The 15,800-nt window shown below is 32.2% G+C and overlaps 3 protein-coding genes across 4 annotated transcripts in view; 2 read left to right on the top strand and 1 right to left on the bottom strand.

Moving 5' to 3' along the window:
* The window catches only part of LOC116849356, a 473,095-nt gene that overhangs the window by 353,341 nt on the left and 103,954 nt on the right, over positions 1 to 15,800 (bottom strand). The window lies entirely within an intron of this gene.
* Positions 7,113 to 9,916, top strand: LOC116849357 (elongation of very long chain fatty acids protein 1-like). 2 transcript variants are annotated; one of them, XM_032826435.1, is made up of 4 exons: positions 7,113 to 7,313; positions 7,461 to 7,732; positions 8,290 to 8,592; positions 8,748 to 9,395. In XM_032826435.1, the coding sequence occupies exons 1-4, from the start codon at positions 7,274 to 7,276 to the stop codon at positions 8,913 to 8,915; spliced, it is 783 nt and encodes a 260-aa protein (XP_032682326.1). In that variant the 5' UTR covers positions 7,113 to 7,273; the 3' UTR covers positions 8,916 to 9,395. The 2 variants fall into 2 exon arrangements, with proteins under 2 accessions (XP_032682326.1, XP_032682327.1); XM_032826436.1 differs by lacking the exon at positions 8,748 to 9,395 and adding an exon at positions 9,896 to 9,916 and having other exon boundaries at positions 7,143 to 7,313.
* Positions 10,986 to 15,800, top strand: part of LOC116849363 (elongation of very long chain fatty acids protein 1-like) — a 5,871-nt gene continuing 1,056 nt past the window's right edge. The window contains exons 1-3 of the mRNA XM_032826449.1: positions 10,986 to 11,161; positions 11,309 to 11,580; positions 12,138 to 12,440. Coding sequence (XP_032682340.1) covers positions 11,122 to 11,161; positions 11,309 to 11,580; positions 12,138 to 12,440 — 615 coding nt within the window. The 5' untranslated portion in view covers positions 10,986 to 11,121. The remainder of the gene's footprint in view (positions 11,162 to 11,308; positions 11,581 to 12,137; positions 12,441 to 15,800) is intronic.

Genomic DNA, 15,800 nt, shown 5'->3' with positions numbered 1-15,800 from the left:
ATATATATATATATATATATATATATATATATATATATATATATATATATGGTCTAACAGTTAAACAGGTTATTTTCTCAGCATGATGATTTAATTCACTCATCGAACAATGCAAGTTCACCTTTGTATCTCGTTAAATCGACACTTCTCGTTAAATAGCTGGTTTCGTTAAAAATGTTAATGTGATGCGCATTAACGTTATTGTGTCGATCGGCGCGTAAAATGCAATTACAATATTAACCGCGTTCTTGTAACTGCATAACGGGATTGCAAAACGTCGATTTCATATTACTCTCCGACAAAAATGGAAACATGCCACGGAACATGCCAGTATTTCATCGAGAAATTTTCGTCGAAATAAATTAACGTCGATTACGCGCGTTAAAACGATCGAATTGTAAAGCGCGACTTCAAACATGGTCATGGGACCCCGGTGAACTGTTAATTGTATATTCAATATATTCGACGGAAGCGTTGACTTCATTAAAAACTATAATGTCGTGAATTTTCTCATCAGGTAATCACGTGGACTCAACGTGACCCGATCTGCATTCTTACGACAATTGTAGCGTAAGCAGGTTATATCGAGAAAACAAAACAATCAGTTCGTGTATGACGAAATCTTACAAGTAAATAGTCGTATGTTTTAAGATTCTATATAAATGACACGAATATCGAAAAAACTTTCAAAATCGGTTCTTCCTTCGTAATTGTTACGACGAGATGTGCGATTGACCTTTCATTACATAAACGTGTCCTCATCGATTATGAATAATCTCATTAGTGCACGTACGATGGATTTCGCGAAATCGCATCATATTATTATTATTGGTCGGAAATAACTGGTGAGTAATATCGACATCCGTGATCATCTCATATCAACGTTAATTATCATTATCAATATTAGCACGCGAATCGATGAATCCAGTGAAAGAGTAAATAGATATGTTTTGCATGCAAATAGCGAGATAGGTCAATTTAGAGTCACGTATCACGCACGATATCGAGAAGATGCCTCACAATTGTACGTCAAATTAATTGTAAATATAGAATCTCATGTATTTATTAATTTAATCGTATCTCGTCACACATTTTCATTTATTTTACTATTTTATTTAGCGTGATTCTGCTATTCGTTTCAATTTTCAAGTTCGAAAAGGCCAATATCCGAATTCTATTAGCGCGTGTACACTGACAACGTAACTCGAGCATCCAACATTTGTTGCGTGGCGTGGTGTACATCAAACGTTTCGATCCACTTTCCGAATCGCGCGTGAGGAAGGTACTGACTGTATGAGTGATAAATATCGTACAGAAAATTGTCTTATCGCGTAGAGAAAGAAGGAGAGAACAGCAGCTATTTTTCCTGCATTTGTATGTGCACACCTTAACTTGTTCTAATTTAAGTCCATGACTAGCCGCTGCACGAAGCATGTCAGTCTTACGACGTTCATCACTTCGGTGAATTGTGTATTATTTATAATGTAACATATACATGGTGTAACATGTCGAGCACGTGAGCCCAGTGCATTCGAAAGGTCATCTTTACGAATTATTTTTGCAAGTAATATATAAACGGTAAATTAGTAATAATGAGAACTGATTCGTCAATATATTGTTTTGTTCTTTAGAGTTTATCATAAAAATTTCAATAGCAATCATTAATATTGCATATATACATATAAAGGCTTTACAAGAGTCTTCTATAGTGTTTATAATAACCTTTATATATATATACTATATAAATACTTTAAAATTTATTCGTGGTATATAAAGTTTATTTACAGTAATAAATTTTATATCTCACAAATAAATTGTTGTATTATTTACAGTAATAAATTTTATATCTCACAAATAAATTGTTGGGTTTTTTTTCAGTGCATTTTAAAGAAAGGAGATATTTTGTTTTCCAAAACTCGACCAATTTAATTAATTAAACGTTTTTGCCTTGTTTTGTTATTTTCAGTTACATTACATTATTACATTTATTTACATTTATATGTTACATTTAAAAAATAAATAATTTACTCGAATATATATATACTGAAAAAAATATTGCAAAATTTATTCGTGAAATATAAAGTTTATTTACAGTAATAAATTTTATATCTCACAAATAAATTGCCAAGATTTTTTTCTCAGTACATTTTAAAGAAAGGAGATATTTCGTTCTTCAAAACTCGATCAATTTAATTAATTAAACGTTTCTGTTTCGTTTTTGTTGTTTTTAAGATTTATGATATACGCGACGTAAATCTTACCATCGTTTCGTCTCACAACTTCCGTCAAGATTCCTTTTTCATCATAGATTTATCAATAAATTCGTATCAACTTAAATAATCTTTGTGAGTTAAAGTTAGTAACGCGTTTTCAATTTTCAAGGAAATTACATGCACTTGTGGCGGTGAACAGCGTCGTGGTTGCGTAAGGTTAAATGTTAAGAGGTTGATTATTCAATATCGATCGGTTTGCGCTTTTCCGTAACGATAAATTTGTATAAGCATATGCGATGTTTAAGCTCTTTCGAAATTTCAAGCGCTCCTACATTGTGCCACAGGAGAATTTAATAATTTGATTATAAATAGATTTATTATTTTTCACACGAAATTGAAAATCTATTAAAACGCTGTATCGTGTAAATTCCGGAGCTCAACAGCGGACGAAGTTTCAATTTCCCACGAAGCGATTAACGCAAAATCGATTTCAAATTTTAATCGTTTTGTATTTACCGTTTGCACGACTTACGATAATACCGATCGCACTACTGTCACGTTTCGTGATAAACCACCAATAACATTTGATAGTAACAATTGTCTCATTGTAGCGAACGAAATAGAATTACCGGTACTAATAAATCGATATTTTGCCAAATGACGCTACATTAGAGGCAGGAGCAGGGTGGAAGGAAGGCATAAACATCGACGCGAACATCTCGTTCTCGACATATTCAATATAACGCGCGAAATGATGATCCCAATAATACATATATAATATATGGAGGAAAGCGTTTATTTTTGTCGCCGAGTATCCAACGGATTCCAAGTGTATCAGGTGAGTCTAGCAACTGTTAAGAGTCTTTCTTTAATATGCCATGATACTGTAATAATATATTCGTGCATCACAGTGAATAATCTAGAAAATTTTTTTTTTTAATTATATTAGACGGAAATGATTTAGTAGTACATATATAACTAAGGTCTAAATATCATTCCCTTTATCGACATCTGCGTATCAATATCATGGAGAAAAATAGTAACAGGATGCATATTAATTAAAAGTATATCGAAAGATCAAGATACCCGATAACGAATAATGTTATTTGAATATCATTTTTATGATAAAGTAAGTTCATGAAATATAAAAGGTAAAGAAACACGTCAATAAACAATATTTTAAAAAATTACACGTCACAGCATGCCGCAAAGAAATCATGTGCGTATATGGTTTTTTTTCTACGGGTTCTCCAACACGCATCTTCTAGCTCACATTGTACGACCATGCAATAGCTAATACTTTCAAAACTAGTTCATCTCGTCGAGACGATCGTACAAGTGTTCGGGAAGAAATACAATTAGATTATTTTTTCGCGTTTGCACCACCATGTGTCCGACGGAATGTTTGTTTGAATTTACTCGAAATAAGATAAATGTCCCAATAATTAAACCTTGTTCCAGTACTCGAAACATTAAAAATATATTTGTATTTAATATTTCTTAACAAATCTTTGAGATCTTGTTAAAAGGTATTTTTTTACGTCCCAATTTGTAATATTATTTAATGATCATTCAATTACTAAGGCTGTATTGTTCAGTAATTAGGACATGATTCAATTTTCAATTTAATTACTGGCACAACTCTGACATATCCCATTAAAATTATAATTGATATTTATTGATTATATATTATTTATTTGTATTATTTCTCGATCGCTGATAAATCAAGGTTCTACATAAACGTTAGTTTGCTTTGTAATTTCATTAATTACTTATTAATAAAATACAAAACTGATCGTGCTTTTTTATCAAGTTTAATTATTGGAACGTTTACCTACGTCGTTTGGGGGCAGAATGTTGACGTTTATCATTTCACTCAATTATTTTGTACATGTCATAACGTGTACTTACTACTTACCATATTCAGACTATCCGTACAGAAAGTCATTAACCTGATTAAGCCGTTTATAAACGATCTTGCAAATAATTCTTGCAAATAGTAAGTTATACGTACGAAATGTCTGCCGGATCTACCGTCGGTATGTTTGCGCGAAACGATTGTGTGTTCACATTTCTGTCGTGATACTTATGAAATTCTTCGCTATAATCTTGCGTCACAATAATATCAGTAAAACTGATAATTTTTTATTAATTCTTGAGTTACTCTGAATATATACACGTCCATTATTACGGAGAGACACCGTTATTACTGGATTCCTACTGGGCATATCGAAGGGATCGATCGCGACAATTTTGAGAGTCGTAACACTTAAAGACAGGGAATTAAAATTAGCGACATTTCAACGCGTTCGTATGCGCGTTATTTTATAACGATGAGATATTCTAGCTCAATGGCATTTTTATTTACATACGCGATTATGATTGACTTGACAAACTTCCTGATTTCATTACTCTAACTGCTCCTGCCGCGCCGTAATAATTTGCATATCTCAGACGTTATTCCCAAGTTGCCCCACACCGCGTGCTTGCGGATTCGTATTCGGATCGGAAATTCGATAACAAATCTGTTGCTGTTTCGCGAATTCTACAGAGGCACATCTAAGAACATGTAATAGCGCCAAGACGCGTAATTCTAACGGCTCGATACTTGTGTCATAATATGTGCATAGATAAAATATTGTAGTAAAAATTTTTGTAATCTCGGACCAGATAGAGAAAGAAAAAGAATTATGATTAAAGTTATTAGTACAAGTTACTACTTGTTTAAAAATATGCACGTTTGACATTTTACTATAAAATTATTGTAATTACTTGAATGTTTTTTGTAACATATATTAGGTAAATCGTAAAATTTACTATTTCTATAGTAATTTATATTATAATTTCAGTATAATCCAATTTTAACATATTTTTTGCTGCAATATTTTCTTTGTGTGCATCATAATGCGTGCGCTTGTCCTGTAATCGAATATGCAGCGCATGTATCATATGACGTATTATAAAAATTGTATAACTTATTATATAAAATAGTCGTTACTCGCGCGCTTAATTTCACATTATAGGCGATGCATATGTGCTCGTCCGTATTATCGATCGTTTTCCATCAGAGTAATTTAATTTGCACAATACTTCGAAGAACACAAGAGCTGAAATGATTTGCGTGTTACGGATTTATGAGTATCATATGAACGAAACTATAATATATATTGTGATTTGGACGAAAGTCATCGTCTATATAAGTAAGATGCTTTCATATTATAAGCAGGCTTGTTATCAGGCTGACAACTGGTTTTCTTATTCAGATATACGCCGGTAGACGGACGAAACGCGAGTAATAGCAATAGTAGAAGATTGCAGTGCTATCACTGTAAATACTCCCAATAATTAGTGGGTACATTATTATTATTACTCCTGGCGTTTCGCCTATCAAAAGATATTAGCGTGGGAAGACCAGCCATTTGAAAAGGTAACTAGCTGACCATAAGCTGACGTCATTATTCAAAAGTGAATATAGGTTACGTTTCAACCCTATTCTTGAAATAAAATATATTATTGAAATAAAATATATGATTTTATGCACGGACGTATAGACACGACCAGACACACATAACATACTCATACAAGGATCTGAGATATATATTTTAATTTGATTATATATGAATTATTTAAGATTACCGCGAAAAGAGAAAAATCTGCCAAGAGACTTTCATTATTTGAGTGTGAAATTAGCTGTCGAGCATAGTTTCGATATTTCGTATTACGAAGTTGGTTCACGCAATCGGCAATCGTGTGTTTATCCAACTAAATACCGTAAACGGTAACGTCAATTTTGCTAATAGGACGATTCTTTTCCTCTTTTTTGTTATTAAAGTGTAATAGCAGATTTTGTTGTGTGAAGGTATCGTTGCATACGATGTAGTTGTAGTTTCGAAGAAGATCGTAAGCAAGTTTACGTCAATGTTACTCGCGATACGTGACTATCGTAACGATAAATAATAGCTATTCCACAAGTAATAGTTATGTTTAATGTCGACAAATTTTCCCTTGATGAAAATCTAACATATGTCGGTTGCGATGCACGACGTCTGTGAACGCTTGTTACACCTGACTCTCTAGAACAATCGCTGATTTCTGTACGAGAACAATTCAATGTAAATATACATAACAATCTATAATGTGCATTATAGATGATTTATTTATGAATGTCATAAATTATACCTCAAAATTGAACAAATACAAACAAACCAAATGCGGTAGTCATTATGCAAACAAATTCATCACTTCTAAAATATTGCACTTGTAAAATATACGATGCTTATTGTTATAATTGCTAAAATAATTAAGAGGTTGTATTAACAAAAGATATGGTATACTCGAAATGCATATCATGTTTTCATTTTTTATAGAAATATTTTTTTTAACTCTTTTGATTCTCCTTTTTCAAAAAATTTTTAAATATGTTGTTATACTTAGAAAAAAGTAAATTAAACAATACTAATATAAAATAAACTTTTGAACTCGCTCTCTTCTTCTCTCTCTTTCTCTTTCTCTAAATAAGGCAGATATAATCCAACAAGATTGAAATAATCAATACACTTACGTGTATCTATATTTAATGCATTTTACATATTACTGAAAGTGATGGAAACTTCATTATTTTACGAATTTCATTATATTAAATTCGTAAATATCGTAATTGCAAATAAAAAGTGATTGAAATAACAATTTTCAGATAGAATTATCTTGTCAAACGTCACATTTATAAACTGTTATATTAATCAAGTGAGATGCGTTAGAATGAAACTAATTTTATTCAACCTATACTACCCCTTCTCATGGTAAAGCGTATCGTGTCATGTCATGTTATTGTCATTATTATAATTGCAGAGTTATCATAATTTTGCATAAAGAATAAAGGTCGAAGTAGGAGTTTACGCTATATAAAAACGAATAATTGTGTAGAATTCTTCTATTGCCATTCTGACATGTCGGTATAATCATTTCGCTTATAGAACGTTGTTAATTAGATCCACAGTTGACTAGTTGTAGCAAAAACAATTATCGACGACATAAGATCATCGACGACATAGTTGTTTACCATGGATTCCTTCCTGAATTCTAGCAATTTGCTGCTTGTTGGTGAGTGTTGTTTATATTATTGCGTAGTGAAACCTCACAAGATTAGTGTAGCAATTGCAGTGTATATTAATTTGAAGTACGACTAATAAATATCTGCGATTTTCGAGAACGTGGTATTTGTAAAATTATGCCAATATATCTTTTCAGATCCACGATTAGCCGATTACCCACTAGTTGAGTCCATATATAAGATGCCATTGATAATATTCGCGTACATGTATTTCGTACTTGTGTGTGGACCTCGATTCATGAAGAACAGGCTACCATACTCATTGAAGACATTCATACAAATATACAATGTTGTGCAGTTTGTGGCGAACCTTTGGTTGGTATACAGCTTCTGGGAAGCAGGCTATATACTAAAAAATCTCTTTTGCCCCATAACTTTAGACTATAGCAGAAGTCCCCTTGCAATGAAGGTAACTATTCAAGCTTTAAAACGCTATACGGAAAAATGTGTGTCATCAGCTGCTCGTAGATTCTAGCGGTTCTAAACGAGACGCGATACGCTGGTTTTTTTCTAAACAAATACTTCTGAACTTGGATATATCGTACTTTCACCAAAACAACAATTACAAAATAAAACGTTTCACAAATTTATCGATACAGTGAACCACAAATCACGCGAGAAAAACATATATTTCATTAGCCGGACATATATTCTCATGGCAAAGCGTATCGTGTCGTGTCATGTTATTGTTATTGTTATAATTGCAAAGTCATCATAATTTTGCATAAAGAAAAAAAGTGGAATAAAGATAGATAGCAGTATATGCTGCATAAATGAATGAAACGGAACTGTTGAAACTGGACAGATTGGAACGTTCTCACTTATCGATGACCGAACACGCATAATAAGCTCTAACGTAGCGATCACGCAGTTCTTATGACATGCTGAAAGCAAACGTATTTGTTTTACGAAGAAAAAAATACCAACAATATGTCACAAAATAACGTCTAAATAATTTGACTGCAGGGTATTAATATCGCAATGGGCTTCTTTTGGTTGAAATTGCTGGATTACGTCGAAACGGTCATATTCGTGTTAAGGAAAAAGAATAATCAAGTGTCCGGTTTGCATGTATATCATCACGTGAGCACCTCGTTAATTGCATGGTGCAGCCTAAGATATTACTGCGTTGGTCCCACGGTGTTCATATGCATAATTAACAGTGCCGTACACGTGATAATGTACCTCTATTATTTTCTAGCAGCGTGTGGACCGGATATTCAAAAAAATATTACACCTTTAAAACGATGTATAACTATAGTGCAAATGGTAAGTTTTTCTTTTTCCTCACGCTTTCTTTATACCCACTTACATTGCGTAAAACTTGATAACATTTCTTTCGCGGTTTAAGCGCGTATCACCAGTCGATATCCGGAAATTTAGCCAATGATACATTATAAATTGTTTTTCGTCTTACGTTGCAGGTGCAATTTTTGTTCCTAATGTTGTACTTGTCGCAGAATTTTATCACATATTGCAAAGTCGTTTCACACTGGAGTATCATACTCTTCTTACAAAACTTACTGTTAAATTTGTATCTATTCTATAACTTTTATCAAAAAACATATGTAAAACCCCAGAAAATGCAATAGATTGTGAAGAGCCATATATTGTATTAATATAAACCGAAATAATAGAAAGCTTCTCGAATAGATTAACTAACATTGAGATTTGAAACGGCACATAAGGAGCAAGCACGGATGTCTTGGTGCTATTAAATACTAATATTACTTTTTAATATTAATATGATTGTGGGAGGATAAAATTGTCATATACATGAATGATAATAAAATTGTCATATACATGTATGTTAATAAAATTGTAATATACATGTATGTTATATCAATAAAGAACTAGCGTGTGTTTTTACGTACACATATAAAATATATATTTATAAATAAGAATATGCACGTAGAAAATTGCATGATATCTAATTGGGATTCAGTTCGATCTTCCGAAAAAAAATTATGTACTTTGATTCGAAAATCCATGTAGTAGTATTAGAAGAATAATTAGAAATGTAATATTTTAAACATACTATTTTAAATAAGAAATCTAAATATTCTCAAAGATTTTTTTTCTAGTTTCAATCTTATTTTAAATTTAAAGGTATACACAATATGAATTCTGTCTGCATGCCATAGTTTGGTATATTCTCATTCCCTGTTCTTCCATTATTATTATCTTACTGTAAAATTAATGAAAATTAATGAAAACACATGAAATACTTTTTTGAGATTTTACAAGAGTAAATATTTAAAAAATGTAAATACTCAATATCCGAAAATTTTTGTTTTTTTTATTTGTTATTCTATAAAATAAGTTTTTATAGATTTTAGTTTTTATAGATTTTTTTAAGTTTTTTAAGTTTTATATAATAAAAATATCATTTTTTATTTTATAGAATTCAATAATTAGTTTAAAAGTAAAATTGTCTATTCGATTTCATGAAAGTATACCGATTGTATGTGTTAAGAAAAAAAACGAGAGAAAATAAATTAAAATTTTAATTATTCTCTGAGATTCAATCTCCCTTAGGATTATACTAGATCAGCGCATTCTTCTTTACCAGGTGTGATGTACGTCGGTTATACATGATTAACACGTAAGGTCAAACTCGACAGAGCGTCGAGAGAAGTCGGAAAAGAGGTATTTTAGATTCACACATACACGCGCGCGCGCGTCACATCACTTCACATAACAGTGTATGTATACCGACGTCTCACGAGAAAATTTCAACTTATTAACTCAACTTTCCATGATGCTCGAAGTCAAAAGAAATTCGAGATAGTTGGATCACGAGTCCACAGACGAAGAACACAATCAGCACTCCTTTCGTCATTCGTTTCGTAAGAAAAATAAATCAGAATCGCAAGGATTGATATAGAAAAAAACGCGAAAAAGGACAAAAATGGAAAAAAGCTTATATTAAGGTTCCTGGCTAGTCAGCCGAGAAATGCGTCGGTGGTAGCGATACAGTCATCAGTGGTAGGAATAAGAACTTCGTTCATCGAAGTTACCGTATAGTAAAGTGAATTGTGTATATATATATATATGTGTGTGCATATATGCGTATGTGTGTAAATAGCCACCTAAATTTTGTTGTCCGAATCACGGCGTTTTTACTGACTGTAGTGCTTACATATCACACATAACACAATTACGGAAGTATGAAAATTATTCGGATATTGTGCTTTTTGTAATTTTTAAGTATAATAGTACTTATTCTAATATAGTCCGCACCGAGTCTCACAGCTGATCTTCGTTTAAAATAAGTCGATTTCCACATATATATTTTGCAGTGTTGTAAAGGTTATTTTGGTAAAAGAATACTGTCCGGAGCATTGTACAAGTGTGTACAATAGATTTCATTATATTAGATTTGCACATAAAAAGTGATTGAAATAACAATTTTCAGATAGAATTATCTCGTCAAACGTCACATTTATTTATGTCGTTTTATTTTTACGTCTCTGTTATATTAATCAAGTGAGATGCGTTACACTGAAACTAATTTTATTCAACATATACTTCCTGTTCTCATGGTAAAGCGTATCGTGTCGTGTCATGTTATCGTCATTGTTATAACTGCATAGTCATCATATTTTTGCATAACGAATAGATAGCAGTTCACGCTATATAAAAACGAATAATTGTGTAGAATTCTTCTATTGCCATTCTGACATGTCGGTATAATCATTTCGCTTATAGAACGTTGTTAATTAGATCCACAGTTGACTAGTTGTAGCAAAAACAATTATCGACGACATAAGATCATCGACGACATAGTTGTTTACCATGGATTCCTTCCTGAATTCTAGCAATTTGCTGCTTGTTGGTGAGTGTTGTTTATATTATTGCGTAGTGAAACCTCACAAGATTAGTGTAGCAATTGCAGTGTATATTAATTTGAAGTACGACTAATAAATATCTGCGATTTTCGAGAACGTGGTATTTGTAAAATTATGCCAATATATCTTTTCAGATCCACGATTAGCCGATTACCCACTAGTTGAGTCCATATATAAGATGCCATTGATAATATTCGCGTACATGTATTTCGTACTTGTGTGTGGACCTCGATTCATGAAGAACAGGCTACCATACTCATTGAAGACATTCATACAAATATACAATGTTGTGCAGTTTGTGGCGAACCTTTGGTTGGTATACAGCTTCTGGGAAGCAGGCTATATACTAAAAAATCTCTTTTGCCCCATAACTTTAGACTATAGCAGAAGTCCCCTTGCAATGAAGGTAACTATTCAAGCTTTAAAACGCTATACGGAAAAATGTGTGTCATCAGCTGCTCGTAGATTCTAGCGGTTCTAAACGAGACGCGATACGCTGGTTTTTTTCTAAACAAATACTTCTGAACTTGGATATATCGTACTTTCACCAAAACAACAATTACAAAATAAAACGTTTCACAAATTTATCGATACAGTGAACCACAAATCACGCGAGAAAAACATATATTTCATTAGCCGGACATATATTCTCATGGCAAAGCGTATCGTGTCGTGTCATGTTATTGTTATTGTTATAATTGCAAAGTCATCATAATTTTGCATAAAGAAAAAAAGTGGAATAAAGATAGATAGCAGTATATGCTGCATAAATGAATGAAACGGAACTGTTGAAACTGGACAGATTGGAACGTTCTCACTTATCGATGACCGAACACGCATAATAAGCTCTAACGTAGCGATCACGCAGTTCTTATGACATGCTGAAAGCAAACGTATTTGTTTTACGAAGAAAAAAATACCAACAATATGTCACAAAATAACGTCTAAATAATTTGACTGCAGGGTATTAATATCGCAATGGGCTTCTTTTGGTTGAAATTGCTGGATTACGTCGAAACGGTCATATTCGTGTTAAGGAAAAAGAATAATCAAGTGTCCGGTTTGCATGTATATCATCACGTGAGCACCTCGTTAATTGCATGGTGCAGCCTAAGATATTACTGCGTTGGTCCCACGGTGTTCATATGCATAATTAACAGTGCCGTACACGTGATAATGTACCTCTATTATTTTCTAGCAGCGTGTGGACCGGATATTCAAAAAAATATTACACCTTTAAAACGATGTATAACTATAGTGCAAATGGTAAGTTTTTCTTTTTCCTCACGCTTTCTTTATACCCACTTACATTGCGTAAAACTTGATAACATTTCTTTCGCGGTTTAAGCGCGTATCACCAGTCGATATCCGGAAATTTAGCCAATGATACATTATAAATTGTTTTTCGTCTTACGTTGCAGGTGCAATTTTTGTTCCTAATGTTGTACTTGTCGCAGAATTTTATCACATATTGCAAAGTCGTTTCACACTGGAGTATCATACTCTTCTTACAAAACTTACTGTTAAATTTGTATCTATTCTATAACTTTTATCAAAAAACATATGTAAAACCCCAGAAAATGCAATAGATTGTGAAGAGCCATATATTGTATTAATATAAACCGAAATAATAGAAAGCTTCTCGAATAGATTAACTAACATTGAGATTTGAAACGGCACATAAGGAGCAAGCACGGATGTCTTGGTGCTATTAAATACTAATATTACTTTTTAATATTAATATGATTGTGGGAGGATAAAATTGTCATATACATGAATGATAATAAAATTGTCATATACATGTATGTTAATAAAATTGTAATATACATGTATGTTATATCAATAAAGAACTAGCGTGTGTTTTTACGTACACATATAAAATATATATTTATAAATAAGAATATGCACGTAGAAAATTGCATGATATCTAATTGGGATTCAGTTCGATCTTCCGAAAAAAAATTATGTACTTTGATTCGAAAATCCATGTAGTAGTATTAGAAGAATAATTAGAAATGTAATATTTTAAACATACTATTTTAAATAAGAAATCTAAATATTCTCAAAGATTTTTTTTCTAGTTTCAATCTTATTTTAAATTTAAAGGTATACACAATATGAATTCTGTCTGCATGCCATAGTTTGGTATATTCTCATTCCCTGTTCTTCCATTATTATTATCTTACTGTAAAATTAATGAAAATTAATGAAAACACATGAAATACTTTTTTGAGATTTTACAAGAGTAAATATTTAAAAAATGTAAATACTCAATATCCGAAAATTTTTGTTTTTTTTATTTGTTATTCTATAAAATAAGTTTTTATAGATTTTAGTTTTTATAGATTTTTTTAAGTTTTTTAAGTTTTATATAATAAAAATATCATTTTTTATTTTATAGAATTCAATAATTAGTTTAAAAGTAAAATTGTCTATTCGATTTCATGAAAGTATACCGATTGTATGTGTTAAGAAAAAAAACGAGAGAAAATAAATTAAAATTTTAATTATTCTCTGAGATTCAATCTCCCTTAGGATTATACTAGATCAGCGCATTCTTCTTTAACAGGTGTGATGTACGTCGGTTATACATGATTAACACGTAAGGTCAAACTCGACAGAGCGTCGAGAGAAGTCGGAAAAGAGGTATTTTAGATTCACACATACACGCGCGCGCGCGTCACATCACTTCACATAACAGTGTATGTATACCGACGTCTCACGAGAAAATTTCAACTTATTAACTCAACTTTCCATGATGCTCGAAGTCAAAAGAAATTCGAGATAGTTGGATCACGAGTCCACAGACGAAGAACACAATCAGCACTCCTTTCGTCATTCGTTTCGTAAGAAAAATAAATCAGAATCGCAAGGATTGATATAGAAAAAAACGCGAAAAAGGACAAAAATGGAAAAAAGCTTATATTAAGGTTCCTGGCTAGTCAGCCGAGAAATGCGTCGGTGGTAGCGATACAGTCATCAGTGGTAGGAATAAGAACTTCGTTCATCGAAGTTACCGTATAGTAAAGTGAATTGTGTATATATATATATATGTGTGTGCATATATGCGTATGTGTGTAAATAGCCACCTAAATTTTGTTGTCCGAATCACGGCGTTTTTACTGACTGTAGTGCTTACATATCACACATAACACAATTACGGAAGTATGAAAATTATTCGGATATTGTGCTTTTTGTAATTTTTAAGTATAATAGTACTTATTCTAATATAGTCCGCACCGAGTCTCACAGCTGATCTTCGTTTAAAATAAGTCGATTTCCACACATATATTTTGCAGTGTTGTAAAGGTTATTTTGGTAAAAGAATACTGTCCGGAACATTGTACGAGTGTGTACAATAGATTTCATTATATTAGATTCGCACATAAAAAGTGATTGAAATAACAATTTTCAGATAGAATTATCTCGTCAAACGTCACATTTATTTATGTCGTTTTATTTTTACGTCACTGTTATATTAATCAAGTGAGATGCGTTACACTGAAACTAATTTTATTCAACATATACTTCCTGTTCTCATGGTAAAGCGTATCGTGTCGTGTCATGTTATCGTCATTGTTATAACTGCATAGTCATCATATTTTTGCATAACGAATAGATAGCAGTTCACGCTATATAAAAACGAATAATTGTGTAGAATTCTTCTATTGCCATTCTGACATGTCGGTATAATCATTTCGCTTATAGAACGTTGTTAATTAGATCCACAGTTGACTAGTTGTAGCAAAAACAATTATCGACGACATAAGATCATCGACGACATAGTTGTTTACCATGGATTCCTTCCTGAATTCTAGCAATTTGCTGCTTGTTGGTGAGTGTTGTTTATATTATTGCGTAGTGAAACCTCACAAGATTAGTGTAGCAATTGCAGTGTATATTAATTTGAAGTATGACTAATAAATATCTGCGATTTTCGAGAACGTGGTATTTGTAAAATTATGCCAATATATCTTTTCAGATCCACGATTAGCCGATTACCCACTAGTTGAGTCCATATATAAGATGCCATTGATAATATTCGCGTACATGTATTTCGTACTCGTGTGTGGACCTCGATTCATGAAGAACAGGCTACCATACTCATTGAAGACATTCATACAAATATACAATGTTGTGCAGTTTGTGGCGAACCTTTGGTTGGTATACAGCTTCTGGGAAGCAGGCTATATACTAAAAAATCTCTTTTGCCCCATGACTTTAGACTATAGCAGAAGTCCCCTTGCAATGAAGGTAACTATTCAAGCTTTAAAACGCTTTGCGGAAAAATGTGTGTCATCAGCTGTTCGTAGGTTCTAGCGGTTCTAAACGAGACGCGATACGCTGGTTTTTTTCTAAACAAATACTTCTGAACTTGGATATATCGTACTTTCACCAAAACAACAATTACAAAATAAAACGTTTCACAAATTTATCGATACAGTGAACCACAAATCACGCGAGAAAAACATATATTTCATTAGCCGGACATATATTCTCATGGCAAAGCGCATCGTGTCGTGTCATGTTATTGTTATTGTTATAATTGCAAAGTCATCATAATTTTGCATAAAGAATAAAAGTGGAATAAAGATAGATAGCAGTATATGCTGCATAAAAATGAAC

The sequence above is a fragment of the Odontomachus brunneus genome, unplaced genomic scaffold, assembly GCF_010583005.1.
Source record: "Odontomachus brunneus isolate Ranch 3 - 2012 unplaced genomic scaffold, Obru_v1 Obru_scaffold_113, whole genome shotgun sequence".
NCBI classification, from domain to species: domain Eukaryota; kingdom Metazoa; phylum Arthropoda; class Insecta; order Hymenoptera; family Formicidae; genus Odontomachus; species Odontomachus brunneus.
Note: the sequence above shows the minus strand (reverse complement) of the source record. Positions and strands in the feature narration are given on the sequence as shown.